General features: G+C 44.5%; 1 protein-coding gene across 7 annotated transcripts in view; it reads right to left on the bottom strand.

Moving 5' to 3' along the window:
* Nucleotides 1–23,205, bottom strand: part of ZNF532 (zinc finger protein 532) — a 34,140-nt gene extending 10,935 nt beyond the window's left edge. Inside the window, exons 1-7 of one of the 7 annotated variants that reach the window (XM_039708414.1) lie at nucleotides 23,070–23,205; nucleotides 22,452–22,593; nucleotides 21,312–21,501; nucleotides 20,734–20,843; nucleotides 11,321–13,668; nucleotides 6,607–6,788; nucleotides 3,600–3,776 (exon numbers count right to left, since the gene is read on the bottom strand). In XM_039708414.1, the coding sequence (XP_039564348.1) occupies nucleotides 3,600–3,776; nucleotides 6,607–6,788; nucleotides 11,321–13,648 (2,687 nt within the window). In that variant the 5' untranslated portion in view covers nucleotides 13,649–13,668; nucleotides 20,734–20,843; nucleotides 21,312–21,501; nucleotides 22,452–22,593; nucleotides 23,070–23,205. Of the gene's footprint in view, nucleotides 1–3,599; nucleotides 3,777–6,606; nucleotides 6,789–11,320; nucleotides 13,669–20,733; nucleotides 20,844–21,277; nucleotides 21,502–21,639; nucleotides 22,714–23,069 lie in introns of those variants that run through there. The other 6 variants (XM_039708413.1, XM_039708410.1, XM_039708411.1 and 3 more) reach the window with 6 other exon arrangements.
* Between the last annotated feature and the right edge of the window lie 3,485 nt (nucleotides 23,206–26,690).

Below are 26,690 nucleotides of genomic sequence, written 5' to 3'. Positions count from 1 at the left end.
ATTTCCCTGATCTGCCATTCCATGCCTTGATGAATTTGTCACAGAAATGTAGAGACACCACCAAAAGCTTCCTCTCTTGGAACACATGTGACTTTTGAACATAGGTCCCCCAGCCTCCTGTTCTTACAGCAGTTTTCTAACCACAGATCATGAGATAAGAGAGAAATCTAAGCCATGTAATGTGTAGTGTTGCAGAGAAAGTTTAGCTAAAGTAAAAGAAACCCAACCACAGGCTCTCAGTACAGCAACAGGCACTTCCCATCTTTAAGAGTAACTTCCACTTAGAAAAACAACCATGCTCAAACCCTCCTACCTGCTAAAGTGCTAAATCTTCTCATTAGCCACATAAATGCTCCCACTCCTTTCTGTATCCCTGTAAGTAATTATCATTGATAGTGCATTGGTCCAGAGCTCTAGGGATCACTCTGCACTGTTTTGAGATGACAAGAACATGGGCATTGCTTCCATGTCCAAGCTGTCCTGGAACTCCAAATGAAAAACAATACATTTCTTCATATTAACTGGGAAAGACTTTGGTTTTGTGCTGTCAAGGGGTCCCAGTTTCTCACACATGCTAAGATAAATGTATTATTTACACAGCATCCTCTGATGATCAATGTAATACTGTCCTGCTTTCTGTGGTGAACCCTTCACTGCAGATCTGGAGATTTGTAGAACTTCTTTCTGAATTGATCACATATAAAAACTGTAACTCTCTAAAAACACTACGAGCTGAATCTCTGTATTTTCTGTGGCAGCTAAAGTACTTTACACCCTGCCTTCACAGAAGCAGAACTATCTGGTAAAGATCTGAATTTCAGACAAGTCTCTGGGCAAAGACTGTACTCACTTAAATTCATACCAACACACCTCACAGTATGAGTTATGACTATACACACCTGGAGTATTTCCTTCAGACACAGCAAAAACATGATTTTCAATCCTTAAGAACATACATGTAACCATGTATGCTGGATTTGGTTTGTTAAAATTTAATTGAAGTAGTCAGTGTTTAACATGCAACTGCCTAAAATGCTGTTTAAAGCTTAAAGGCAGTTGTGCTTCCACAGGATGTCATCTACAGGGATGCTGGAATAAGTCAGGCAGTTCATCCCATCCCATCCCATCCCATGCCATCCCATGCCATCCCATCCCATCCCATCCCATGCCATCCCATCCCATCCCATCCCATCCCATCCCATCCCATCCCATCCCATCCCATCCCATCCCATCCCATCCCATCCCCTCCCATCCCACTCCCAGGCCTGTTACTCAGCAGTGCTTCTGCCCCACAGTACACACCAAAGCAGGCACATGGCCTTTTCACTTCCTAAAAATCTGTTTAGCAAATTCATGTACTATCTTGGAATAAATACAAGTGTTATCTCAACAGGAAAATACTTTCAGTCACATAAAAGACATTTAGCATTTGGAAAGCTTCCGCACTAGAGGACAGTATTCCTCCTTCCCAATTTTTTTTTCTTTAAAAAAAGGAACTTGTGGGATAATATACTTTTTACCAAGAGTACCGTAAATATCCCTCATTTGTCTTGATGAACAAGAATTTCTCCAGTATTCAAAAAGAGATCAGCCATGAAAAATATCTTAGTGCCATTCTTAGACACTGCTTACTGAAAAAAGAGCACCTCGGTAGTTTTCTGGGAAAGCAGAGCTTAGAGTATGTTACAGGATAGAGCTTCCCAGAGCTGAAAGACAAGACAGCCATCCATTTCCCTACATTAAAACAATCCTATTTCATCCCACTGAGAATCCCTGCATATCCAAGTCATTTTTCATACACCAGATAATTTAGTGCATCTGTTCTGCAGCAACTGTTTGTAATGTAATTGTAAATCACACAGTTCCAAGTAAATGCTAGGGGCAGGCAGCCAGATTCCCCAGGAGCCCAATTCCTGTAAACAGAGGAGTGTGACCTACTAGAGAGTCCCTCAGAAGCCATGGGGCACTGCTGAAGCCACGGCCAGAGTCCTTGGGCTGTGCCCCACACACCCCTGGGGTCAGGAATGAGGCTGGCAGGCTGGCAGTGGGTGCCAGTCATGCAGCCTGGGTGCCCCATGATGCAGCACAGATAACCCAGATGTGAATGTACTGCCTCAAATACAACCTGTCAGCTCGGCTCAGAACTAGGCAAGCCAAGAACTCTGAACGCGGCAAGGGCTGGGAAACTCCCACCAGTCACTCTGCATGCATTTAAGGCAGCACTGTGATTAAAACTGGCAAATTTAAAGGAAACACCACTTCTTAAGAGGAGTGCTCAACTACGGATACGTAATAAAATTTCATTTCATTTTTTTATCATCAAAGTAAATTCATCGAGGAATGCAATTATAAGTGCATCTGTATGGAAAAAAATGCAAAATACTTAATTCATTAACCTGATCAGAAACAATTTGGCAGATCCAAGCACAGTTCACTTTTTGTATGTGTAGCATCTTATACAAACAGTGATCTTAATATTTTAGATTTCTCTAATAAGAACTATGGGAACCTGAAAAAAGTTTTTAATGCTTGTATCTCACAGCCCCTGACTGATGATACCATCCTGAATTCAAACATATATCATTTCCCACAGAGCAGGAATTACTTCCATTTGGTATTAGACATGGCAAGTTTGTTAGCATTTTGCTTTGCTGGAAGTGTGAACAAAGAAAAAAAATCTGCTGTTAACATGTTAGAAGAAACAGAGAGAAACTGAGCTCCTAGGAATGCTGGCTATTACATCACATGGCACCTTCCGTGCTCTCGAGCCTGCAGGCTGTTACCATGCTCTGTGTCACCGTGGTCCAGGCTGGTGCTCTGTGCATGGCCAGAGAAAACACGCAGCTCAACCCCTGTTTGCTCTCAACAGAGCACTCGAGCAGTGAGGAAGAGGCAGATGGAGGAGAAGGGGTGCTCAGAGAGGCGCACCCCCAAGGGCTGGAGGACTGCACACACAGACTCTGCAGCACTGCTGCCTTCAGCAGAGCCCCACAGTGTCCAACAGCTTTGAAAAAAGACCCTGAAGCCAAGTCCCACTTGTACCCTGTGTCACTGCCTTCAGCAAACCACCATCTTTATGGGCAACCTTCCTAAGTACAGAACAAAACCACTTCTGCTTTAAGCCAGAAAGAGCTTACCTATTGGAAAAAAGCTTATATAAACAGATAAACCAGTTTTTCTCAACTTCTCAACCACATTGTGAAAATCACCACATAAGCACTGATTAGAATTAGCAGCTCTTTTTGGAATCACATTATTTTAATTCACAGTAAAAATGCAGATGAGCTAAGCAGATTAAAACATCAGAACAAGCAACACTGGCCACCTGTCCAAATCATTTGTGTAATTACATTTTGTAATCACTCTCTTGTAGCGTGCAGTGCTTAAAAGACCTGCTAGTGCATTCAGAGAAATGTCACCTTTGCCCAATGAACTACCAGCTGAAAAGTCCTGAAAGCACTACACAAATCCCACATCACCAGCAGGCTGACAAACTGGTGGCTGTCAGAGGTGTCCTGCAAGGTCTCCTACAGGACAGAATGCAATTTCACAGGTCATTCAAATGCAGGCAAGTGCAGTAGAAGATGAATTTTGCTTACTTTGGTTCGCCTATCTTGATACCCGGGTGTTGCGTGTAGGCATGGGAGTGTGTGCTGGGAGCAGACTTAAATGCCATGGGACAGATGGGACACTTGTAAAAGACTTCACAGTGACAACCTTGAATGTGAGACTTGAGTGCCGCCACGTCAGAGTACACAACATTGCAGTGCACGCAGCTGCAGAGAGAGCAGAGGAGAGTCAGTGCAGCCTGCCCTGAGCACGGCTGGACATCATCAACATGGGTTGTCAAGCAAAGGGAAGAGACAAACACGCATGGATAACAACTGGATAAAACTGTATTTCTCTGTCAACTTAAACAAGCCCGTAAGAATCAACATAACCAGTGATTTGTGGATCACAAAGTAAGGGGAAAGAAATTTCACACATTGTTATTTGAAAATCTAAGAGATATAAAGTCAGAACATATTTTGATGTTATTACAATAAAACAGATAGAAGGGTGGACAGACAAATGCTCTATTGATTGCAGAAAAAATACTTAAATCCTCTGCCAATTTGGAAAGAGATTTTCCAGAATGCATTTTTATCACATGCAGGGCATTGCTTAAAGTACACCACAGCAATTTAGAAACTACCACCAAATGGAAAAGCAGTAAGGAAAATATTTCACCATTTCCCTTGTTTAGATTTAATGAAGATACACTGGTAATGATTTTCTGTACGTGTAATCAAATCAGCACTTGGATTGAAACTCAGGAAAACGAAACCAAATCCCTACTATCAGATCAATATACAATATTGGAATTCAGAAAATATTTTTCAAAAACATACTTCTGCTGTGTCGAAAATTTGTGACCTTTCTGCATCTATTCTAAAATGAAACGATTAAAAAACTGAATTAATATTAGAACATAAGAATTTTTATACACAATGATCCCCTTTAATGCCCTACATCTCCAGTAGCAAACGCTCCCAAATCATCCCAAGAACACAGTGCAATAAGCAATTACCTGTCAAATGAGACAATTTCTTATTGATCAGTATTTTGCAGTAAGACTTTTATAAACTCTTCAAATGTAGGAGGACTCCACCCTTACAGAATTTTAATTTTAGCATCCATCATGGCAGTATGATTGTTTTCATAGAAATGTCAATTTAATTTTTCAATAGTTTTACTGCCCTGATGATAGCAATAAAGCAGGAAATAGAGTTCTACATTGAATTCAAGGATCCCATTTTACTCTTAAAATTTATCACCCTTGAATTTTATGAAATGTCATCCATTCTTCTTTTGGGCATTTAATTTACACTCTTAATAATATTCATTGAGTTTATACCCATCTAGTCTCCACTTACCAATGCATTCTCTAAAGCAGATTATTCTGCTCTTTTTTGGCTATGTTAAGAGCTTCTGTGCTCATGGAGAGCCGAGCACTTCTTCACAGCCGTACACAGCGTGATGCACTCGTAACACGTCTGCTCCTGAGGGGTCCCTCTGGAGAGGGAGGTGGCGTTTTCACCTCCCGTGCCATGCCTGACTTTATTCTCTAGTGGTGCCACATAACAGCTGACCCCCAGCATCCACCACTGTACATCAGACAGCTCCTAAGGACCAAGCTTTCCTCTTGGGGATATTCCTACAGCTGCTTGCTTTCACCTTGGCAGGATGCAGTGAAACTTCAGGCTGAAGTTTTCAGCTGATTCACTGCAGACAGCTAGCCTAAATCACTGGAGTCAAAGGGAAATTCTTGGCAGAGGCCCCCTGGAAAGGCAGCACAGGGTATGCTGCTTCTTAGGCAAAAGCACCACAGTTCTAAGGGGTGGCTGAGGAGGCTAAGCAGGGAGACAGTAACATTCCCAGAGACTGCTTTTGCTTGCCTGGGTGACTTTGGTTTAGTCTCACCAGATTAAGAAATTGTTGACTCAATGTGACATGAGATGTTTATGAGACATCCTGACAAGTTTAGTGGCTTAAGATTCCCAGTGAAGGGGATTCTGCTGGTGTTACTGGGGCAGACCAGGCATCTTTAGAGGTACAAACCCAAGGGGCATAATTAGAGGGAAGAGAGTGGAGTGCAGGAAGCAGATGAAGGACATGCAGGACAAGACAGACTACTGCTTGAGAGAAAAGGGTAAAAGAAAAGAACCCAAAGAAATGAAAGAGCTTGGAGTTACGTCAGGCAGTGAACTCAAGCTGAAAGCAGAGGCTTGATGCAGTAAAAATGCTTTCTTCCCGTAGGGGATGGTTGCACAGCCTTCCTGGAAAATGAACTGTGGCACCTTAAGGATGGAAGGAGCTACCTGCTGTAAGATTTTTCCAGGCAGACAGGGTGGATATGGTTTTGGAGTGCTAAGCAAAGCTCGAGGTACAGGTGGCTCTTCTGATTGCTTCCTGTGCTGCCTGCCATTCAAGTGCAAGGAAAATGCTAACAGAAAGCATTTTTTCAAGTCTTTCAAAACTAAACATTTCTATGAAATGCCTCTGCTCCCCATTTTCTCAGTTAGTTGCCATTACAGGGAAATATAAAAGTCAAAGGGAAACTGAAGAGTAACAAAGGAGAGCCAAAAGACAAGGTTGTTTGAGAAAGGCAATTTCCAAGTGATGTAAAGTGATAAAGTCAAGGAATCTTAACTTGCCACAGAAAAGAGAACAACCAGACAGGTGCAGTATGTTCATCAACATCTCAACCATACATTCTCAAAGTACTGACAATGACTGTTCCACCAAAAAGAACAATCTAAAATTCAATGCTTTGGAAAAACTCAAGAAGGTTTTTGAAAACCTGAAATTAATATAAGGCATCTGAATTCTCCTGAATCTGTGTTACACTAGCTAATATTCTGATTTAATAATACACAAAAGTGGATGCCCAAAACAAAGCAGAATCCTAATGTATTTATTCCAGAATCTCAGTACTAATAGTACTGTTGCCATGACAATCTTAAACCCATGAAGCTGGTATTGTTCAAACAGTGCTTATGAAAAACCACATTAAAAACCATAAATTATACATAAATTGACAGCAAAAGGAATCATTATACTGACCGAAACCCAACTCTTCGGGTATAATGCAGGCAGTTCTTAGTGACATGGGTCTGGAAGTGGACAGATCTGCAGATTGCTCCACATTCAGGACACGTGTATGGAGATTTATGCTGATGAATTCTCTGGTGTGATGCAAAACTGCACTGGTTAGGAAGCAGCATCTGGCAGATATTGCATGTCTTCTAAATGATAAACCAGAATAGATGAGACAAAAGGTTTGGTTCAGCTCTACATAACGTCTTGAGTCAAACACTGCAATATAGCAAATAAAGGTTAAACGTCCTAAGTGGGATGGGACCCAATGTAGTAGGCAAGTACAAACACAAGCCCTGCTGACAGAGCAGGCAGGTGCTGATAGCCAGACTGACTGGCACTCTGGGCTACAAAGCTCCTTCCTACACCACTGACCACGGGACATACACGTGCTTTACACAAATGTTACTCGGGTGCCTTCCCCGATTACCTTAATAGTGTAAGGGGCCTACATACAACTCCAGAATCAAATTATTGCTGTTGTCTCTTATAGCTTGGGACTTGTGAACCTCACCAGTGACTTGCAAAGATTCAAAATCAAACCCAAGACTCCTTCATGACACATGTTTCTGAACATGTATTTGCACATTTTTAGGAATGTTCTAAGAGTCTGGCATATGTAGTGACGTGTACACTCTGCAATAACATTGACCACAAAAAGATCTCCAGATCTGCATTATAAATTATTCACTAACATAGGCACGAAGAAATCCTGAAATGAACGCTCTGGGAGCCCTGTGGCCTGGTGTGTTTGAGCACAGTCTCCATACAGTGTTCTCCAATGTCCTGACGCAGCAAGATGGCAAAATGCAAACCATTAAATATACAGCACGTTAAAACATGCCATCCACTGGCATTCCTGCCAGCCCCCAGTAGTGTTCAGCATGGGTAGATGTACTCCTCTCCTGCAAGGCTCTACCTGAGTTCAGCTGTCTGCAGGGATTTCAAAGTGGCACCTGCTCAAGAGCCTTTGGGACGCAGCAAGGCTGTACTGAGACACACAGAAATACTCACTTTTAAATGCCAAACACTGAACTTGGCCTTAATTGACCAAAGAGTGCCCAAAAGTGAGGGACTCACAGCCTCAGACTGACTAGAATTGTTTTGGGGTGTTAATTTTGTCTTAAGTTCAGACAAAGGCAAAACCCTCTGCCCAGCAAGAAGTGCTACATTTACTGGGCTCAGTACCATTCCCAATCACTCTTTGGCTACTCCTGTATTAACAAGCTGTAATACAATACTGGAGAATCTGAAGCATTATTTGATTACATAAGAAAACTGAAAACCAGAACTTATTCCAGTAACAGAAACATTTGGAGGTTTCACAGTCCTTCCAAAGCCTTTGGCTTGCAGGACTTCTGAAGGAAACCGGGATGTGATGCCACAAAAGAGCCACACAACACTCCAGCCCCAGCTCAGTGATCTTCCTGATATTGCAGCAAGCTGCCAGCCTCATTTGCTGACCCAACATGCCAATAATGCTCTTATAGTTAAGGCCCCTGCTCTGCTGTATCAATGAGTACAGAAAATGTTTAATTGTAACTGATTACAGTAGAACAAGAAGCATCTACTGTGAAATTCTGACATTCAGCACGTTTGCTTACCATTTTATTTTGGGCTTAAGGTGGCATTAACTTCCAGTTCTCTCATTCCAACCCACACCAAAATAAAACACAGTTTGTGAAAATCATCACCTGCCTGCATTTAAAGTCAAAGTTTCAGAAAAAAAAAAAGGGTTAGAAGGAAAAATGGCGGAGGTGGAAAATAAAGATACACACGTACGCTGAGTATGAAGGGAAATGAGCTATGTAGCTTCCATGGGAGCTATATATTCCTGTCTATAACTAAGAGAAATACTAACATTCATTAACCGAGATTTGCTACCTTTTCCCCCCAGCAAGCAGATGAGGGTTTTACTCAGCCAGGAAACCTGTCAGTGAGTCAGGATTAATACTCCTTTAGCAGGAATATTCCTTTAGGTCAATATTCCTTTAACAGGAATATTAATGGCAATAAAACATTTACAGAAAGGTAACAACTTTATAGTGAATGCATTTGCATTGATAAAATTGTTCTACCCTTGCTTATTTTAAACAAAACATTCTACCTCCGTAGCAGGAGTATAAGAGCAGCTACTTACTCACTGGAAACACAAAACTATACATTTTCCATTTCAGGAGCAATTAGATGGGACACTAGAAAGAATAGTAAGCTGCAAATGACCTTTTTTCCTATTACTTGTTTGCAAAATCTAACTCTTTATTTTTATTCTTTCTTCCTTCCAAAGAAAAAGCACCAAGCTCATCTAACTTCCCTGTCTTCTTCCCCCCATAATAATGGCAGTTTTACAGCAAAAAGACAGTGCCAAGCACTAAGAAGGAAAACAAGTCAGAGTATTTCTCATACAAGCTTCTCAAGAGGTAACATCTAATGAAACAGCAGCAACATACTTAGTAATAAATGCCTACACAGAGCCTTTCTCCAGGAAACACTACCCCTACAGGATGCAACCAAACTCAACACAAAAAAACAGCGGCTGCTTGACATATGAAAAGGACTACAAAAATGTGTAATTAAGATGTAAAAGGATACTTCAACAAAGAACATTTAAAACTACATTTATTAAGTGTTCTTTTCAAACAGAAGAACATGAAAATAGCTTATTTTCCTCCAGTGCCTTGCACCGTTGGTTTTTTTTTAACCTGCAGCTTAGCAGACTCGGTTTCCATGAGGAGACACAAACACCCTGACAGGCAGCAGGCAATGCCAACTGCTCCTGCAGCCCCGGGGGCTTCCCCCTGAGCAGCAGTACCTGGGAACCCACACTTCTCTCCCCACCTCCATGCAGCTGCATTTGGACATTCTGTGAGCATCACAATCCTTTCCCTTAGTAAATTACCAGGATAAACAGTACCTAAAGGACGTGTATGGAGAGCAAACTCAGCAGCAACAGGGCAAAAGCACCGGACAGAGGGAGAAAGGGAAGGGCAAAAGATTTACTTCACTTGGCCATAAAGACAAAAATCCTCACACTCTGGAAGTGAGAACATCACTTTATCTTTGTTCTCTTTCAACTTCTCTTTTAGCCTCATCCTCCCAACCTATTCTCTGTCCCTCATCCAACTGCTTTGTCTTGTCGCCTTCTTACTTGCTTGCTTTTCCAGTACCAAACCTACCGGGTTTTTGCAAGGTCTGCTGGACCTTAGATGGAATGTTACCTAATGGGCTTATTATGGGGAAAAAATCTATCTACAAGCAATAAGCATCAGCAAATCAGTTAGCTAAACACCCTGAGTATGAAGTAGCCCAAGCTGGTGCAGAACATACTCTAATGGTCAGCCATGAGATTGTGTTCAGAACCGCAGCAGCATCTATGGATGGACACGTTCTGCTGAAGGAAACTCCTTCAGGAATGCACACTTGTAGTCTCTTACAAACAGAAATTCCCTTGCATGGCATTCCACCTGGAATCCAGATGATTCCAGTGTAACTCTGCTAGCCAGTTAGAGGCAGGAGGTAAGGCAGAGCCACATAATCAAGGTTATTTCCACGTGCAAATTTCTTTACCACCTGTAGAGGTAGGTGCTCCATGGCACAGAATAGGTCCTACATGTAGCAAACAGATCCTGACAGGAACCTGCCTGTGCTCCTAGGACTAGTGCATTTTTTTCCTAACTGCAGGACTTAAAAATCTTTAGCCTGTCCACTGTTGTGTGATTCCCAGGAAGACTCCTGGGGCATTCCTGTCTTGAGCACGCTTGCAGGTTTTCAGCTTCTCCCTCAGGAAGAAGCTGGAGCACCAAGCTCACCTGAATGCTTTGAAACACACCAGAATCCCTTTTAATTGGCACACCCCAACAGAGATCCAACCATATCATTTAATTAACCACCTTCACTCTGCCAGGATTATAAAATACATCGCACACTGATTAATATTAAGTTTTATTGAATGACGTATTTCTTTCAGGTCAGGCCACATACATTAGTAAATAATTTTCAAATGGTTTTTACGTCGAACTCATTAGCATTTGTAAGAGGAAAAGAAACCGAACCAACTAAACCAATGGTCACACAGAAAGGAAGATGTGCAAGTGAGAACAGCACTTTGCACTTTCTGAGGAAGAGCTGAGGCAAACAGCAGCATTCCTGTCAGTAGTCAGTGTGCCATTTGTCACTGCCTGAGTCCCTCCCTGCACGGGAGGGAATGCCTCGCTCACTTAGGGCACTTGGTGAAAACTCTAAAACCTGAAGACCAATCTGGAATTAATCACTTAAAGTTATCATTCAGGTTGAATAGACGGGCTGTTAATGAGGGTGCCAATTAAGTGGATTCCACAGGCTAGTCAAATTCCAAAGCACAGAAAGAAGCGTTAACATATTATTAGTAATACCCACGATTATTTTCTGTATTATCATGTTCAGCTGTAAGAAAGGTAATGCTAAATTTTAGCAAAAATACACAGTGTCAATTTCAGACTTCAGGGCCTAAAAAGATTCTAAGTCTTATTTTAAAAAGTGTTGGCATTCACTATGTAAGTGCTTGCAAGACTTTCTGTGGTTTTCATTTATCATTTTAATCATAGAGGTTCAGATAATTAACAGCTAAATGAAAGTAAAAACATATCCAAAGTCTCCTAGGCTTATAGATGAAACATTGGAATGTAAACATAGGATACTCTACTTGTCCACTTGTGTCTGCGGCCTGCTGGAAATGAGTTGCAAGAGATGTCTCATCTTGGAAAACTTCATTGCACTCCAAACACTTTAGACTATGTCTACAGAGTTTTGATGGATCTTCGTCTAGCGGCATAGCTGGAATGACAGGAGAGCTCGCAGGGGCCGAGATCACTGTCCCAGTTAAGCCAGTCTGGATCTTTGTGCCAGCTCCTCCTGCGCTCTGGAGCATGGCCGCAGTGGTATTGCTGGAAGGAGATGCTATCATTTGATCTGCTGGGACTGGTTTTAGGATCAGGTGGGAACACTGCATCACGACGCCCTTCTCCTTGTGCCCACGAGCATGGGACAGGAGACTACATTTATTGTAGAAAACTAAATTCTTTGTACAATGATTACAAGTCACTTCAATTCGCACACTCCTCCTGTCATAATGCTGGGTCAGGCTCTTCTCCAGAGCAAACGAGTCGCCACACTCTAAACACTTGTAACCTCGTGTTGGTAGCGTGATTCCGGCATTGGCAGGGGGGCTAAGGTTTGGGATGTAAACTGGTACAGGATTGACACTGCTCAGCACCTTATTGAATGCTTCCACTACAGAGCTCTGCAGAGATGACACCACCTGCACTCGAGACACTTTTTTCGACGGCTGCGAGGCGGCCGCAGAAATTATTGCCTGCTTGATTTGCTGCTGGGGTTTTGTTAGCACTTGGCGCAGTTCAGAGGTGGTTTGAGCACCCTGAGGCAAAAGGTTAAGGTTGGCGAGATGGACTGTCTTTGGCACAAGTTTGGCACTGGCAAGGCTCGAAGCCGGCACCACGACCGTCTGCTGCTGGATGGCGTTGGCAGCTTTGATAATGGCGCTGCTGGCGCTCTGCACGGACGCAGCAGAGATGACAGTGGCTTTCACTGTGGTGTTGTTAGCCAGCTTCAGATTGATCACTTGGGAACCTGCAGTTTTCACTGCTGAAACGGGCAGGAAGGCAGTAGCCACGGGTTTGATAGTGACCTGTTTGGGGGCAAGTTCTGCCGATCCAACTGCATTGGTGACAACTGAGGACTGCAGAGGAGCTCTGGGAGGAGAGGAGAGAACAGCAGCGGAAGTCGGTGAGGACAAGAGAGATGTCATGGAGGTTACCATGGAAGCACTCTGCTCTGGCTTCTTACCAGAGTCCAAATCAACTTCTGGCAACACTCTAGTAACAGTTCTCTTGATCTCCCCAGAAGAAGTCTTGATGGTTTTTATGCGAACCTTAGGAATTGCTGGTGTTGACCCTGCGGGAGAAGATGGAGACCCTTTGCTGCTGTTCTCACTTGAGACGCTTCTGGGACTATCAGGAGGTTTGACAGACAGCTTCTTAGCACCATCAATGAGACTCTGAGACTCAGGAGATTTTTCAATAGCCCGGGGACTTTCACTCATGTCTTTTGGTAATGGAGAAGACTCTCCTGAATTAGACTGTAAATCTTTACTGCTATCTGTGGCTGCCTTTTTAGCACTCAGTGCTGCAATTGCAGCAATGCAGGACGAAAGCTTTGCTGATGACTTCGCTTTGGACTGGGAAATGCTGGCAAGATTTGTGTCACATTTTTCAGTACTCAGTTTTCCATCAAGTACCCTGTTTTCAAGAAGCTTCTCAGAATTGTCTTTTAGTAACTTGTCCTCTGTTTTTCGAGTTTTAAAAGGCTCATAAACACCTAAATTCATGGAGCTTGTCTCTGTCTCTCTTTTAGCAGTTTTATTTTTATCTACACTACTTGAAACAGCGATTCCAGATTTAATTAAGTTCTCCGCTCCAAGTGCCTTTAGTTTGTCATATTCCTGCTGCGATAGAGATCCTGCCAAGACATTTGCTCTGAAATTTGCACGTATCTCCTCTTTATCTGGGGGGTCATCCACCTCAATTCTCTCATCATCATCAAATTCTTCTGCGCTTGATATTGGGCTGAACTGGTTGAAAGCTGAATCCTTCAGTGTAGTCTCAGAAGCTGACCCATCATCTTTAAGTGATTTCCCTTCATCTTTACTGTAACTCTCAAGAGCTGCCGACGTCAGAAAGCCATTGTGCAAGCTATTGCCTGTGGAATGGTGGCCATCCTTATCCAGACCTTCGGAAGAATCAATGGTACGCACGTTTTTCACAATGACGCTCACCCCAACATCAGATGATGATGGGACATGGGAGTCTTCATCTGCGTGAGCATTTTGTTTTATGTGGCTTTCGTGGTCATCGTGTCCAGATTCAATAGCTGCTTTGGGATCTACCATGTCTGGTATGTCAAAGGCTGCAAGAAGGTCATCAAAATCTGGGGTCTTCATATCCCCCATGGCCATGTATTTGATTGTAAGCAAATCTGTAAAATAAGGAAAAAGTCATCACTTTAAGCACTAGAAGCCCAGCCTTATACAAAACAAGCGCTTGTTCACATCTGCCACGCAAAGAAGTGCCATTTCACTTCTGAAGCAATGTTTTCAGAGATTATTCATTTCAGAACAGTGTCCAAGTGTACAGTTGAATTATTACACCAAGAGCTATAGTAATTTATGAACTCCACAGATGGTAACCTGGCAACTTTATTCTGGGCCCAAACTGCAGTGACTTTCTTCCTGTTCCCTCTTCTACACTCACTCCTATCCTCACCCACCCAGACTGCAAAATACCTGGACAAGCATAAAAATAACACAAGACAGTTGTAATTTCTCTTAAGTCTTGACTTTCCTTAATAGTTGCACTATTAATCTGAGGAGTAATTCATCTTCCTGAAAATAGTGAAGAAATAAACATCTGTAAGACTTAGGTATCATCGACACTGGCTACCTGGAAGTCATTGTGGACTATGAGAAGGCAGCTGAGGAAAATTTTTAAAGGATGCTGGAACAGACACAGACATCTCATGAAACAGCTTCAAATAAATACAAAAGGGTTTAGAAATTTGTTTACACAGTTCACTTAATGGTTTTGAGCCCTCTGTCTAACCTATGAAGTCCTTAATCAAAAACAGATGCATGCATAGAATCAAAATGACAAAGCAAGTTTCTATGAGGATTAAATGGAAAAGATTGCACATACCAAAGCATATCAAATCCATGTAAACTGACAGAAAGCTTTAACACAGTTTCTCATAATCTGGGATACCAATTAGTTGCATTCTGGTTGTACATCTGTCCATAGGTGTCTTTTTAGAGTTGCTGCATACACTCAAAAAGAGCTAGATAGTCTCCATAGTCTGAAACTTCCTCCAATTACATATCTTGGAGTCTAATTAACATTTACCCATAACGATGAATGAAAGCCTGCTTACACACTTAATTCCTCTTCCTCCAATATGTTTAAGATCACAATTGCCCAGCAGAGGAGACACAGCTGTCCTTTACTGAGAACCACTGCTGCCCTTATCAAGAGCTTCTCTCATTCTTCTAACTTTTCAAGCAATTGAAGTTAAATAAAAAGGGAGACAAACATGGTTAGTTGTGATACACAAGGAAGAGAAGGTCCAGCCTGGCCATTTTATTAATCTCATCCTCACTATTCTAGGGCACCCATCTTAAGATTCAGTATATAAACTACGTTTCCACCACAACTGCCAGGACTCTGTAGCCATATTCCTCCCCCCTCCCTTTTTTTTTTTTTCCTCCACAAACCTTTTAGTAACTCTTTCCTTTAAGGATAAAACTCTGCCTTTTATCCAAAATTAAAATCAACCAGCACCTTGGCTGCCAGACGAGCTGTGAGTCTATTCCTTCTCTGGGCCAACATGATGCCTGTAAATACGTCAGAAGAGGAAATAAGGCAAGCTCCTGGTTCCCTAGGAAATCATGATTTTCCAGGAACTGGAATTTCTTTGAAAAGTGCTCTGAGAATGCTTGACAAAAGTTATACAGAAAACCAGTTTCTTTAAAAATTCAAGCACTACTCTGCTTACTTATCATTCAATTATAAAAGTAACAAGGAAAAAAATCTGGATATGGCTAATAGAATTACACAGATAGGGAGCCACAAAGCAGTAAGGTGAAGTGTTTCTGGGTTCTCCTTTTCTGATGGTGGTTGAGAGAACTTTTGGGAAGACAACGAGCCTTAAAAACTTAAAATAACAGATCTGAATATACCCTTAGTACATGGCTTCCCCAAATCTCTTCAGTCACAACACCCACCCCTGCATCTGTGCGTTAGCATCTCGCTGAAAGGAAGTTCTGGGGGTGAACCAGCAGTGGTTTATTTGTGCTCATGCTTTCCCAAAGCATGTGTGCATGTCTTCCTGCCTTGTTGTTTCTTTGGAAACACATCTCCTCAAATGTATCCTATGAACAGCAGGAAGAACATGGGGCACGGAGTGTTTTAGCCAAAGCAAGGCACTCCTTGTCTGTTCTACTGCCTTGCTTCTCCCAGTCAGCCTTTTTACTCCAGTTCACCTGATAACCACATTCCAGCGAAGTACTCACTCGGGGAATTATGTCAAAACAAGAACCAGACCACGAGAACTCTCCTCTGATAGCAGAAGCAGCAAGCAGGACAAGTAGGACTTAGAAGTAAACAGCTGTTTCAGAAGAACTGATGTTTTGTTTTACTGCATGGAATTGTTCTCACTCCTCAGCCCCTCTATCTGTACCTATTACAGGGGGAACAACTCTAGCCATATGAGGAAAAACAAACCTACCCTTCTATGTTCTCTGTTGAGATGAGGGGACACACCAGAGAAACACACATTTTTTCTTACTTTCAAAGTCAATTTTATCTTGTAGCTCTGGCTTCAGGACACCTGCAAATTAGGCCCAGCATCCTCCACAGAAAGACCAAAGTGCCTAGAAGCTGTTGCTGAGATTAAAAGGTGTGTTTCTGGGTAAAGCCAAGCAATTGTAAACACTCCAGTCAGAATCGTTCTGAGGAAGTCCAACAGCCTAATGAAGACAAGGAAATAGAATAACCTGGCAGCTCCCAGCCAGGTCCTATCTGCAAATTGCTCAGACCCCTAATTTTTGTCTACCAGGTACAAGAACAGCTTCAAGCTTTCCAGAAATGGCAAACAATCCTCATCCCTTCCCAATACTTTTCTAATTAATATTTTCTATGCATGAAGTCTTCTATAATTTCTGGATCACAATCATGGTTTTACATGCTCAATTTTTACTTTTTTATTTAATCCTTAACCTTTGAAGAACCAACCAACTCTTCCTCCTTGACACTCACCTTCCTATTCATCCAGATCTTCCAAACAGCTAAACCACAAATCTAACAACTTTATACAATTGCTTTAACTGGACCAGACCATCTTTTCTGCCTTACTGAATTCCTACCCTTTGCCTCCTTGCTTTTGTTCAGACAACTACTCGCCTTCAGTTTCCTCAGCAGCAAATCAATTTGTTATCAAAGGAAATAGGAAAACCACCAAATTTAATCTTCCTCTACTTATGGCATTCACATTCTTGTGACTACACTCCTTTTCCTGCCCTAAACTTTTGTTTTTACCACTCTTTGAACTACATACATACATCCTCATACTACATTTGGGCTCTGTGTATCCTGTAGGATGGAGACATTTTCTTTTGCATGTTCTTCCAAAAACACCAGCATTCTTTCCAGTTTTGTGAAATGAGACCACTGAGAGAACACTGAGAAACCTCTTTTCAGGATCTGGCACGTGGCAGCATCTTGGTTCTGTTACAGCCACATACAGGAATCGGTCCGTTACTTCTACTGATCCCCAGGCAGACACACTATTCCAGAGCAACCTTCCAGTAATCTGGAATAACACTCCACTTCCAAACAGGAGTAGCCATGCTTAAATAACATCAAGCTCATTCTGGAAGAAAATGCCTACACAGAGAGCAAAACCAGCCTAGCCAGCGTAAAACCATACTTTTTTGGGTTTTGGTTTCTGTATTGTTGTGACAAGAAATCTCATCAGATAGATAAGACATAAGGGATTCAATCAGAATTACACTAACATATATCCTGACATTAGACAAACTTCATCTTAATACACAGATTATGAGCAGTTCATTGGTTATTAGTAATTATGACTGACTTACAGTCATTTGCTCTGGAAGCCAAGCGTTGTAAAGACAGACAAAGCAATATGCTAATCTAACCACAAAACCTTCTTCAGGAAATGGGAACCACATCTCCAATCACAGCCCTGCCTGGTTTGACATACTCAGCAGGCAAGTGGGATGTTCAAGAGGCCACTTCAACCACAGCCAGCAATGGCTCTCACGCTCATCTACATAATGAACATAGTGAAAGGTTCCTTTGCACTATCAAAGGGCCCATGACCTGCTACTGTTGCAAAACCCAGACAAACACCGAGTTCCACAAATCACAGAAATGTCTTTTGTAATATGCAAAGTAATTCTTACCCTAAGAATTTTCGACTTCTTAGGATAATGGTCTTATTTAGCATCCATTTGGCATCCACAGCACCAGTAAGGTCATGCCAGTCCTAATGTAAACATTTTTGTGCAGTATGAGGTGTTTTACAGTTAAAATCTATCCCAAGAACCTACTTTTTCTATATTATACACCATATCCACCTGCCTTCAAAAAAGGGGAAAATCCAATTTGCTTCCATGCTCAAGACTCAATGAGTAAAAGACTTAATCCACCATTCTTACAGCCAAAATAGTGTTACTTCTTGTTTGTGACTCCCTAAGGAGCCTCATCCTGTAGTACAACACATCAGTTTTTGAACTGGGTATTTCAGGTTCTCTTTGGGTATGAGAAAACGAGACGGGAAAGAGGAGGGGAATCTTCTGGAGTCTGAACCACTGCTAGCACAGTCTGAAGAGAACCACGCACAGCTGGTTCAAAGTTCAGGACAATCAGCCTCTGGCTGGCAAAAAGAACAGGGACGTTTCAACACGTGAGCAAGGAATCTCCTTATGCACAACATGGGGCTGAACAGGCCATCCCCAGCCACAGCTGGCCACATCCCGTATTTATCAAGAGATTCAGGCCACGGTTTGGGTCTACCTAATTCCCAAATCCCTCCTAAAACAGAGATGAATTCCTGAAAAGCAGGGAAATCTACATACCACTCTTTTTCTAGTCTACTTAGAAATTAATTATAATCATGGCTTAATTTTGTGCTTCTATATGCAAAATAGGCTGGGACGGTACCACGTGAATAATTCAAATGCACAACAACAACGAAGAAAATGTTGAGATTCCCAAATGAGTGCAGACTAGAATTGCATTCTAAATGGCACAAGCCTCCCACCTCTTTCCTTTAAGGCACCTTTTTTTGAAGTGGATGACAACTGTGGCCCAAGCACAGCATGAGGAGCTGTAGCCTCTCAGGGAGCTCTCCCAGCCAGGCAGGGCCCATCAGGGCAACAAGCAGGCCTTGTATATGCAAGCCCCTGAGAACATTAGGGTCAAGTTTGGGTTTTTCTGAACATATATTCCTGGTACTCTGCTGCACATTTGTATTTTAACACATAGGCATATGGCTAGGAAAACAAGAGTTAGTCAATTCACTCCAAGGGACTTGGAATGTGATAAATCCTTACCCTCATTCTGAAGATCAAATAACTGAGACCAATGCAAAATGAGATCCTGGGTGCTGATACAGAAGACCAGCCCTCCAGCATTAGCCTCTGCTGCTGGAAAGCTGGCCTGCGTGCACGATCCAAGTCTCCTGATGAAGAGCGTTTACAGGTATTAGACTGAAAAAAGATAACTCACCAAGAACACAGACTCCATCTATTCAGTTTTCTCATCTTACAGACACCAAAAATCCCTGCAAATTCAAAATCTCCTTTGCTAAAAATAAAAGTACATAATACAGATAGCATTCAAAAACCCAAACAAAACAGATTAAAGGAATTTTGTCACAATCCAAGAACTTAAAATTTTAAAGCTGCCTACTATTCTGGCAGAAGGAAAAAAATTCCAAAAGATGCTCTTGTGTAATATATGAATTTTAGCTGACGCTTGGAAAAGAACATGCATCCTCATCAGGAAAAGATCCTCCTCCTGTCATGCAACAAGAATTCCTGTTTGCAAGCATCATTCTGCTACAGGCGTCTATAGTCAGATATAGACCCTCTGCATCCTGACGCTGAAGAACAGGAGCAGAAATCATCACAGAGATCTGTCAGGCATTTTTTGCTCCACCACAAGCTATTCACTGCTCTATCAAACCTGAAAAACAACACATCACAGCTGCAGTAAAGCTCACAAACCCAGAATTTCAGGCCAAATGTTAGCATGCTATTTTCACTTTTCTACAATTAATAGCTCAGTGCCTTACGTAATCTGCTGCAGTCAGAAACAAAAAGGTTCCCTTGTATTGTCACCCTGCCTCAGCAGCCAGCACACAACTTACCCAGTATCCACAACCTCTCAAGGCTTTTAGGACTGTCTATTCTGCTGAGCACAGAGGAAAGGACCCTCATTTCACACCACAACAGAGTATTTCCAATGTTCTGCCTCCATATTAGCTTGATTGTAGGTTACCAAACCAGCTAACACAGCCAGGACTGGGAAGATTTTTAAAAAATCACACTGGTTGGGATTCTAGAGTTGCTGATTTCCTGTTATAGGAAGTAACAGTTCTAGCAAAAGAATCCCCCAGGCAAAATGTTTAGTGATCCACTGTGCAAGCTCTAACAGCCTTTGTTCTTCCCTTTGCTAGATTCATTACTGCTTCCTTCTCTCTGCCCCTCTCCCTCTCTCTGAATCCTTCAGATTTCAATGTAAGATAAAAACGTCAGCTCAAATCTAAGTACACATTTTGTATTTTCTAGCTGAGAAAGAAAAACTAAAAATTCTGTCCATTATCCATTGCTGTAAGTTAAAATCAGTCACCCCTCTGCAGTTGCTGCACTGCCCATCCGGTTTCCTATGCACAATATTATAATTCACACCACTGGAGCTCCATCCAACCCCCCCCAAAATACTTCTTGCCACTTGGCTGCTGCAAAATCCTCCCCAGGTCACAAAAGTTTAAGAAAAGCTATTTCTTTTGCACAGGTTTTTTCTCCGTAGGCGATATTAAGTACATGTTTAACACTGAAGACCTTAATTAAAAACCAAGTATTGGGTCTCTGAGATGTGTTCAAACAACAATGTGTAAATAATCAGACAGCAAATCCTGCATGTGTGAGTCTCTGAATACAGCACAGAACAGCTCCCTGCCACAACTGGTCGGCAATTCATGATTGCCATTCAGAGGCCTATTCCATATCACTACACTGTGAAGAAAAAAGTTTATCTGGACATATTTCAATGAAAATACTGTATTTAGCCAAGATACCAGTAAGTCTTTACAAATAATAGCTTTAATCCTTTTAAAACTGGAGGACCTTAATAGCATTTCTTCATTAACACTTAAACAATTGTCTCCTTCCTAATGTGCCAAGTGTGCAATCAGGATGTAACTCCAGCTATTGTTCTATTCAGCCCAAACCACCACTCTCACCTTGTGAACCTTGACCTTTGAGGGATTTTTTTAGCCAGTGCTCAGTTACTGCCACAGCCGCATTACCTCTGCAAACACCAAAGGGTTAAAGGCAGCCCCAATCAATAGGCCTACAAGGAAAAAAAAAAGGGAAAACGAGTATGCCTTACAGCATCTTTTCAATGCTTTTATGCAAAATTCTACAATAATATTGTTTCCTTCTGGCCTTAGAGAAAGGCACAGCAACTCCCCCCCCTTAATGTTTCCTAAGGAAGCAAACCACAAGACAGCACCCTGTAAATAAAACAGCATGCAAAGCATCCTCAGTCACAAGCATATCTACAATTACAAATAATTCAATCTATTTTATTTAGTTTAGTTTTAAAATAGACTGCATAACCAGTGTCCCACCCTTGCAAAGCAAAAATATTTTAGTAAGGGTCATAAATCTCAGCTCTTGCCCATTCCTTAAGCATAAAAAGGCACGAAAAGCCAAAGTAATCGCAGTTACTGCAAATATGTACATTTACATACAGAACCCTTTATGACTACGTTAGCCACATACCAGTGCTGTGTGTCTAAAGTGTGCATTCACATACTGTTTTGGGATGGTATCTTTCTGCAAGCTCCTCTGCTTTTGGCTGCCATGAAGGGAGGAAGCTATCCCAGTGTAGTAGCTCAGTGACTGCATTGTGTTCAGGAGCTGATCTGCCTCAAACCAGTTCCAGCCGGTTCTGGTCACCCTACATAAAAAGCTATGGCAACCCTCGCTGAGTTGCCAACAAGACCCTGAAAATCGCAGGGGCTGGTTTTTGTGTGGCACGGGGCTGGCACAGCCCTGTGCCCCGGCTCCCCTCTTGCCCGGCCCACGCGGCCCCTGCTCCCCAGAGCCCCCCACACGCTCCCTTGCTCGCCTCCCCCACTTACCTCCCACAACCTGGCTGAGAGCTGTGTGTGCGTGCCTGTCTGTAGCTAACAAAGAGACCGCAATAAAAATCCTCACAGGATCTCTCTTGCAGCACCAGGCAGGCTCGGCCACAGCCCTGGGAGACAGGCTGCTAACCCGGACTGCTGCCCCTCTGCTCCCCAGATGAGGGGTGGCTACTCACACACGTCACATCTGTCCCCTCATGCCCACGGCCATGGGGTGCCCGATCAAGGGCTTCTCCCATCTGCCCTCCCCACTCCTCGTTCCATCTGGGGCTGCCCGAGTGGCATTTTCTGTGCTCTGAGCAGCATTACTATAGAGTACCCACAAATGCGCCTCCCTCCCCTCAAGAAATCCATTTCCGCAGCAGCAAGATGCCTACAAAATAGTTCCTTTGCCCCCTCCTCGCAGCACCGACTTGGCTGCTGCACTGATTTTTTTTTTTTCTTTTGCTCTTCGACTACGCTGGAGGCCTTGAGAAGCAGCGAGCTGCGGCCCCACGGCTGGGCAGCCCCCCCGGCTTGCACCCGGCGGCTGGGGAGGCCCGCTCAGGCTCTGCGCAGCTCCCACCCCGCAGAGATCGTGCGGACAGACCGCCTGCCCGGCGCTGCGCCTCTCAGGCGATGCCTGCCCAGGGTCTCAGCCCCTTGCGGTGCCCACGCCGCTCCGGGGGTCCGCACCCACCTGTGCCCGTGGCCGCTCTGCTCCTGCCCGCTCCCCTTCACCTCGGCCACGCAAGGGCCTTCCTCCTGCATGGCTGACAGGCACCCAGACCGAGACAGCAGCCACCCCGCTCCTCTTGGCTACTCACCCTTGCTCTGGGAACACCAGTAACCACCTCCGCCTACGCGCTGAAACCCCCTCCTCTCGGAGGCTGCGGGAGATGCTGCTCTGCAGGGCTCCCTCCGGGTGGCTGGGCGACCCCGGCAAAGCCCCTCTGCCCCTGGCTGCACCTGCAACTGAACAGAGGTCTCGGGCACAACCCTGCACCCCTCCCTGCGGAGACACCTTCTTCGCATCCCTCATCCCCACCCCGTTCTGGGGAGAACCACCATGTTCTTCCGCTGCCTCGGCCCGTCTTCCCCACACAGGCTGTTGCGGCCGCGGCCGCGGCCGGCCCTCCCTCGGCCCCTCGGTCCGGGGGCCGCTCCCTCCTCCGGGCTGCCGCGGCCGCGGGCACCTCCCCGCGGGTCTGCGCGCTCCCGGCCCGAATTGGCCCTGTCCGAGCGGGCCTTGCGAACCCTGGGGACGGCGGGGAGGAGAGGCCGTGGCCCCTTCGGCGGCGGGGAGAACGATCCGCCCCCGCCCGGCCGGCCCGGAGCCGCCGGCCCGGGCAGTCCTTGCACGGGTGCCCCCGGGGCTCCGGCCGCCGCCGGGCCGGGAGGAAGCGACCCCATAGCATGCAACCTCCGGTCCCCATGCGACACACCTGCTGCGGCCGGAGCCGGCGGGCTCGGGCAGGGCTACGGCCCGCGGCGCGGCCCGGCCCCGCGTCGGAGGAACATAATGGCAGGAGGCTGCGGGGCTGGGCGGTGGGGGTGGGGGTGCTCGGCGGCACAGATGGGGAGACGCTCCCGTGTGATTCCGTGTGGAACGGCTCCCTGGAGAGTGCCGGGGGCGGGGAGGCTGCGGGGCCGCCGAGCGCCGCGGGGCCGGGGCCGGGTCGCGGCCTCCCGCAGCCCGCACAGCTCGGGGGGGTTTCCGAGCGCTGCCGGCGGGCAGAACCGCGCCGGCCGCCGGGGCCGAGCTCCCCCGCGCTGAAGCCGGCGCCGCCCGGGAGCCGTGCGAGACGCTGCTCGGGGCCCGCCGGGCTGTCCCCGTGCCCGAGCGCCTCAGGCCTCGAAGGGCGGCCGGGGGAAGCGCCCGCGGCCGCTGCTCCGGTTGCAGGCCAACAAAGGACGGGAGGAGCCACACGCTGCCAGCGCTGGCGGTTCAGCCCCTCCGCCGGCGGTGCGGCCGCTGTGCCCCGGCCCGGCCGGGGTCACCCCCCAGGTCCCGGGACGCGGCCGGGAACCGTGTCCCGGAGCGATGCTGCGTTTCCTGCGACACCTCGCTAGCCGGACGCTCTCGGGCCCGCCTGCACAGCGCTTACGGCCCGTGCGCTGCCTGTGACCGGCCGCCTTTGTTGGCTGCGCAGCATCCTGGCGGCATCGCCATTGCTAGGAACGGCAGCACGAGAGCCCGCCCTCTCTCTCTTGCCACCGTGCAGCACCATTTTCAGAATGTAAGGTTTTGCACGCGAATCGCTTTATTGAAGCGTACTAATGGCTTTAAATACAAAACACCCGTCTCAAATTTACGCTGTGAGCATACAGTGTACTAAATATTCTGGATAAAATAATGCTGGTGTATTGACGTGTCTTATGAGCCTGTTCGGAAGGCAGCAGAGTCCCAAAGGCGCTCTGCACAAGCACAGCTCCTTCTGGGAAGCTGCCCCAGTAGCTGTGCCCGCAGGTATCGGCAGGGCAGGGAATTACCAATGGCGCCGTACCCCGGCTGCTCCAATCCTGCCTCCACATAAACATTCTACCTTATTCCAATTAAGCAAAACAGCAGCAGAACAGAGGTTCTACCGATTTGAATTTGAGTATAATAAATGGATGTTAGGATTATATGAAAGTGGATCGGTGCACTAGTTTTAATGTTCAAGAAGGGTCATGCAGTTCAGCTTGCACAAGCCTTGGGCTCATCCTGTAAGTGACTTGCAGAATTAGGCCATGATAATTACAACACCCTGTTTCTTCCCAATTCACCAGTAAACTGATTTGATTAAAGAAGTGAAAACTACACTCTCTTCACTTATATTGAATTTCTGTGGTCGGCTTGCATAATAGCATAAAGAAGATGGCAGCTGCTACTACTTCTCTGGTATTAATATCTGAAATGTTAATCGATTTCACAGTTCATACATGGCACAAAGGTCCTTGCGTGTGCTGCCTTTCACACAAACCTACTTGTTTTCCATCCAGCCAGGTGTCCTTGGCAACTCCATAGGAGAAAAAGTCTCACCCTAAGTATTTGACTTAAAACACGTAAAATGAAGAGAATTTAAAGTATATTTTACAAGTCATGCCAGGCTGATAGCACTTGTCCAGTGGTTTTTTTTAATTCAAGAACACAAAAAAAGAGGTTCAGCACCATGAATGTCCCTGCAGTCACTTCTGCATTGGGCGTTTTTGGCACGTTGACCTTATGTCTTGGCTCTGAAGTCTTAGAGCAGAGGTCCTGTTCACTCTCCCAGACACTCTGCCACATAATGCTTAGAACCTGCGGTGGGAGGGATTCTCCTTGTTTCAGTTATCCTGTTTTACCCTTTGGCTTTGCAGCAGCCAGCTTCCAAGTCCCCAGCCCTGCTGTCCTCGCATGGACAATCTTCATCCCGACCAATGCAACCATCACCAGTGGATCCTTCCCGCTGGACTGCAGCTCTGAGCTGGGATCTCCTGGTCCCCTGTGCTGACACCTGCAGAGTCCCAGAACTTGTGCTTCTTTCTCTGGGAACCTTGAGCCCCTCCTCTTCTTTTCCTGGAGAAATGCCTCCAGTGCGACCTGCTGTTCCTTCTGAGCAGTCAGCAAGGAGTGCTGCCAACTCAGAACACTTTGATGCTACAGTGAATGCTGAACTTGAGTGCAATAATAACTTCTTAATTATTTAACTTCTAAGGATTTTAAGGCTCTTGAAATTCAGAACGCTGAACAGTGGTGTATTCATTTCATGCCTTCTGTACAGGGATCAATTTTAACTGCATCAAACAGAGCTTCTGCACTTTAAAGATGTGCTGGGACCAAAGAGGATTTTGCAGGTGGATTGACACAATAAAAACTGAAGTCAATTTACATCTGATTTTTTATGTCAGAATAAATAATGTCTGTTTTGTCCTTCCTACATTTGGGGAACAATAAGAGAACATTTCCTTTCTAGCTAGCAAAACATGCTTAACTTAAAGCAAGGAAGGTAAAATACAGATTCCATATTTCCAATCCTAAATTTGTTTTCAGAGTAATAGCTTTACAACTTCCAGCAAATGCTTAATAGTGTTTGTTAATTCCATTGCTTTTTTCACCATAACATTTCTTGTAACATGTGATCAGCAAGAGCAGAAGAGAAGCATACATTTCTTGTTTTAGAATACTTATATTTTTCTTTCTATCACTGTTTAGAATGCAGTGGTACGTTCCTTTAATCACGTATATTTAAACATTCAGTATTTAAAAACCAGCTTACAATTAAACTTTCCCTTTTCAGATGCTCCTATCACTAATCTCTAGGTATTTTCTTGGGGAAAAAAAATAATTTTCTTTCCTGGTTATTAAAATATATCTTCTATTACATTTTGGACTAAACCTCCCAGGACTGCTTTTTAAAATTATGAGTTTTATTAAAAGAAGGTGATCTCACAGGAGATAAGATGAAGGACTTTGGTAGGGAGAAATCTACAAACACTGCCCAGAGCTGAGGAACATCTCTGCAACAGGCAGTTTCCCCCAGATTTAAAGAATGTGTTCGTGGAAGATGGCAACTCATGCTATCCACGTGTAAGGAGAGAATCTTTAACTACAGAGTGAACATTTGCAATGCCCAGGTAGAATGAAGGGTGAGAATCCCTAATGACTCTCGAGATGTTAAATGCTGTAAAGGCCCAAATACTGCAACATCTTGAACAACTCAATGTCTTGAGACTCCCATTTTTAATCATCTATAAAAGAGATGCTGATTTAGATATAATACAAAGCCGAGAGGATTTTTCAGGGCTTAATTATACTTTTTCTGGCTCTTAACAAACCAGAGCAAACAAAGCATTATCCAAAGGAATCAGAGTTGGTTAGTGAGGATCGTGGGCCTAAAACAGTTCTGTTTGTGAGGAGTTGCAGTCAATACCTCAGTTTTTCCACATGCATGAGGTGTGACATATGAGGTAACACCATGCTGTGCCATGCTGAGAGGTCCCAGCTCCTCTGAGCAGGCAAGAGCAGAACACCCACACCTCAGGCTCTTACTACATGTGAACTACAGCGTGCAGTGTATTCCCAGTGGGGAGAAAAGGGCTTT

This window comes from Passer montanus, unplaced genomic scaffold (assembly GCF_014805655.1).
Source record: "Passer montanus isolate IOZ18808 unplaced genomic scaffold, ASM1480565v1 scaffold200, whole genome shotgun sequence".
Lineage (NCBI taxonomy): Eukaryota > Metazoa > Chordata > Aves > Passeriformes > Passeridae > Passer > Passer montanus.
The sequence above is the reverse complement of the archived record's forward strand: the minus strand, read 5'-3'. Positions and strand labels throughout refer to the sequence as shown.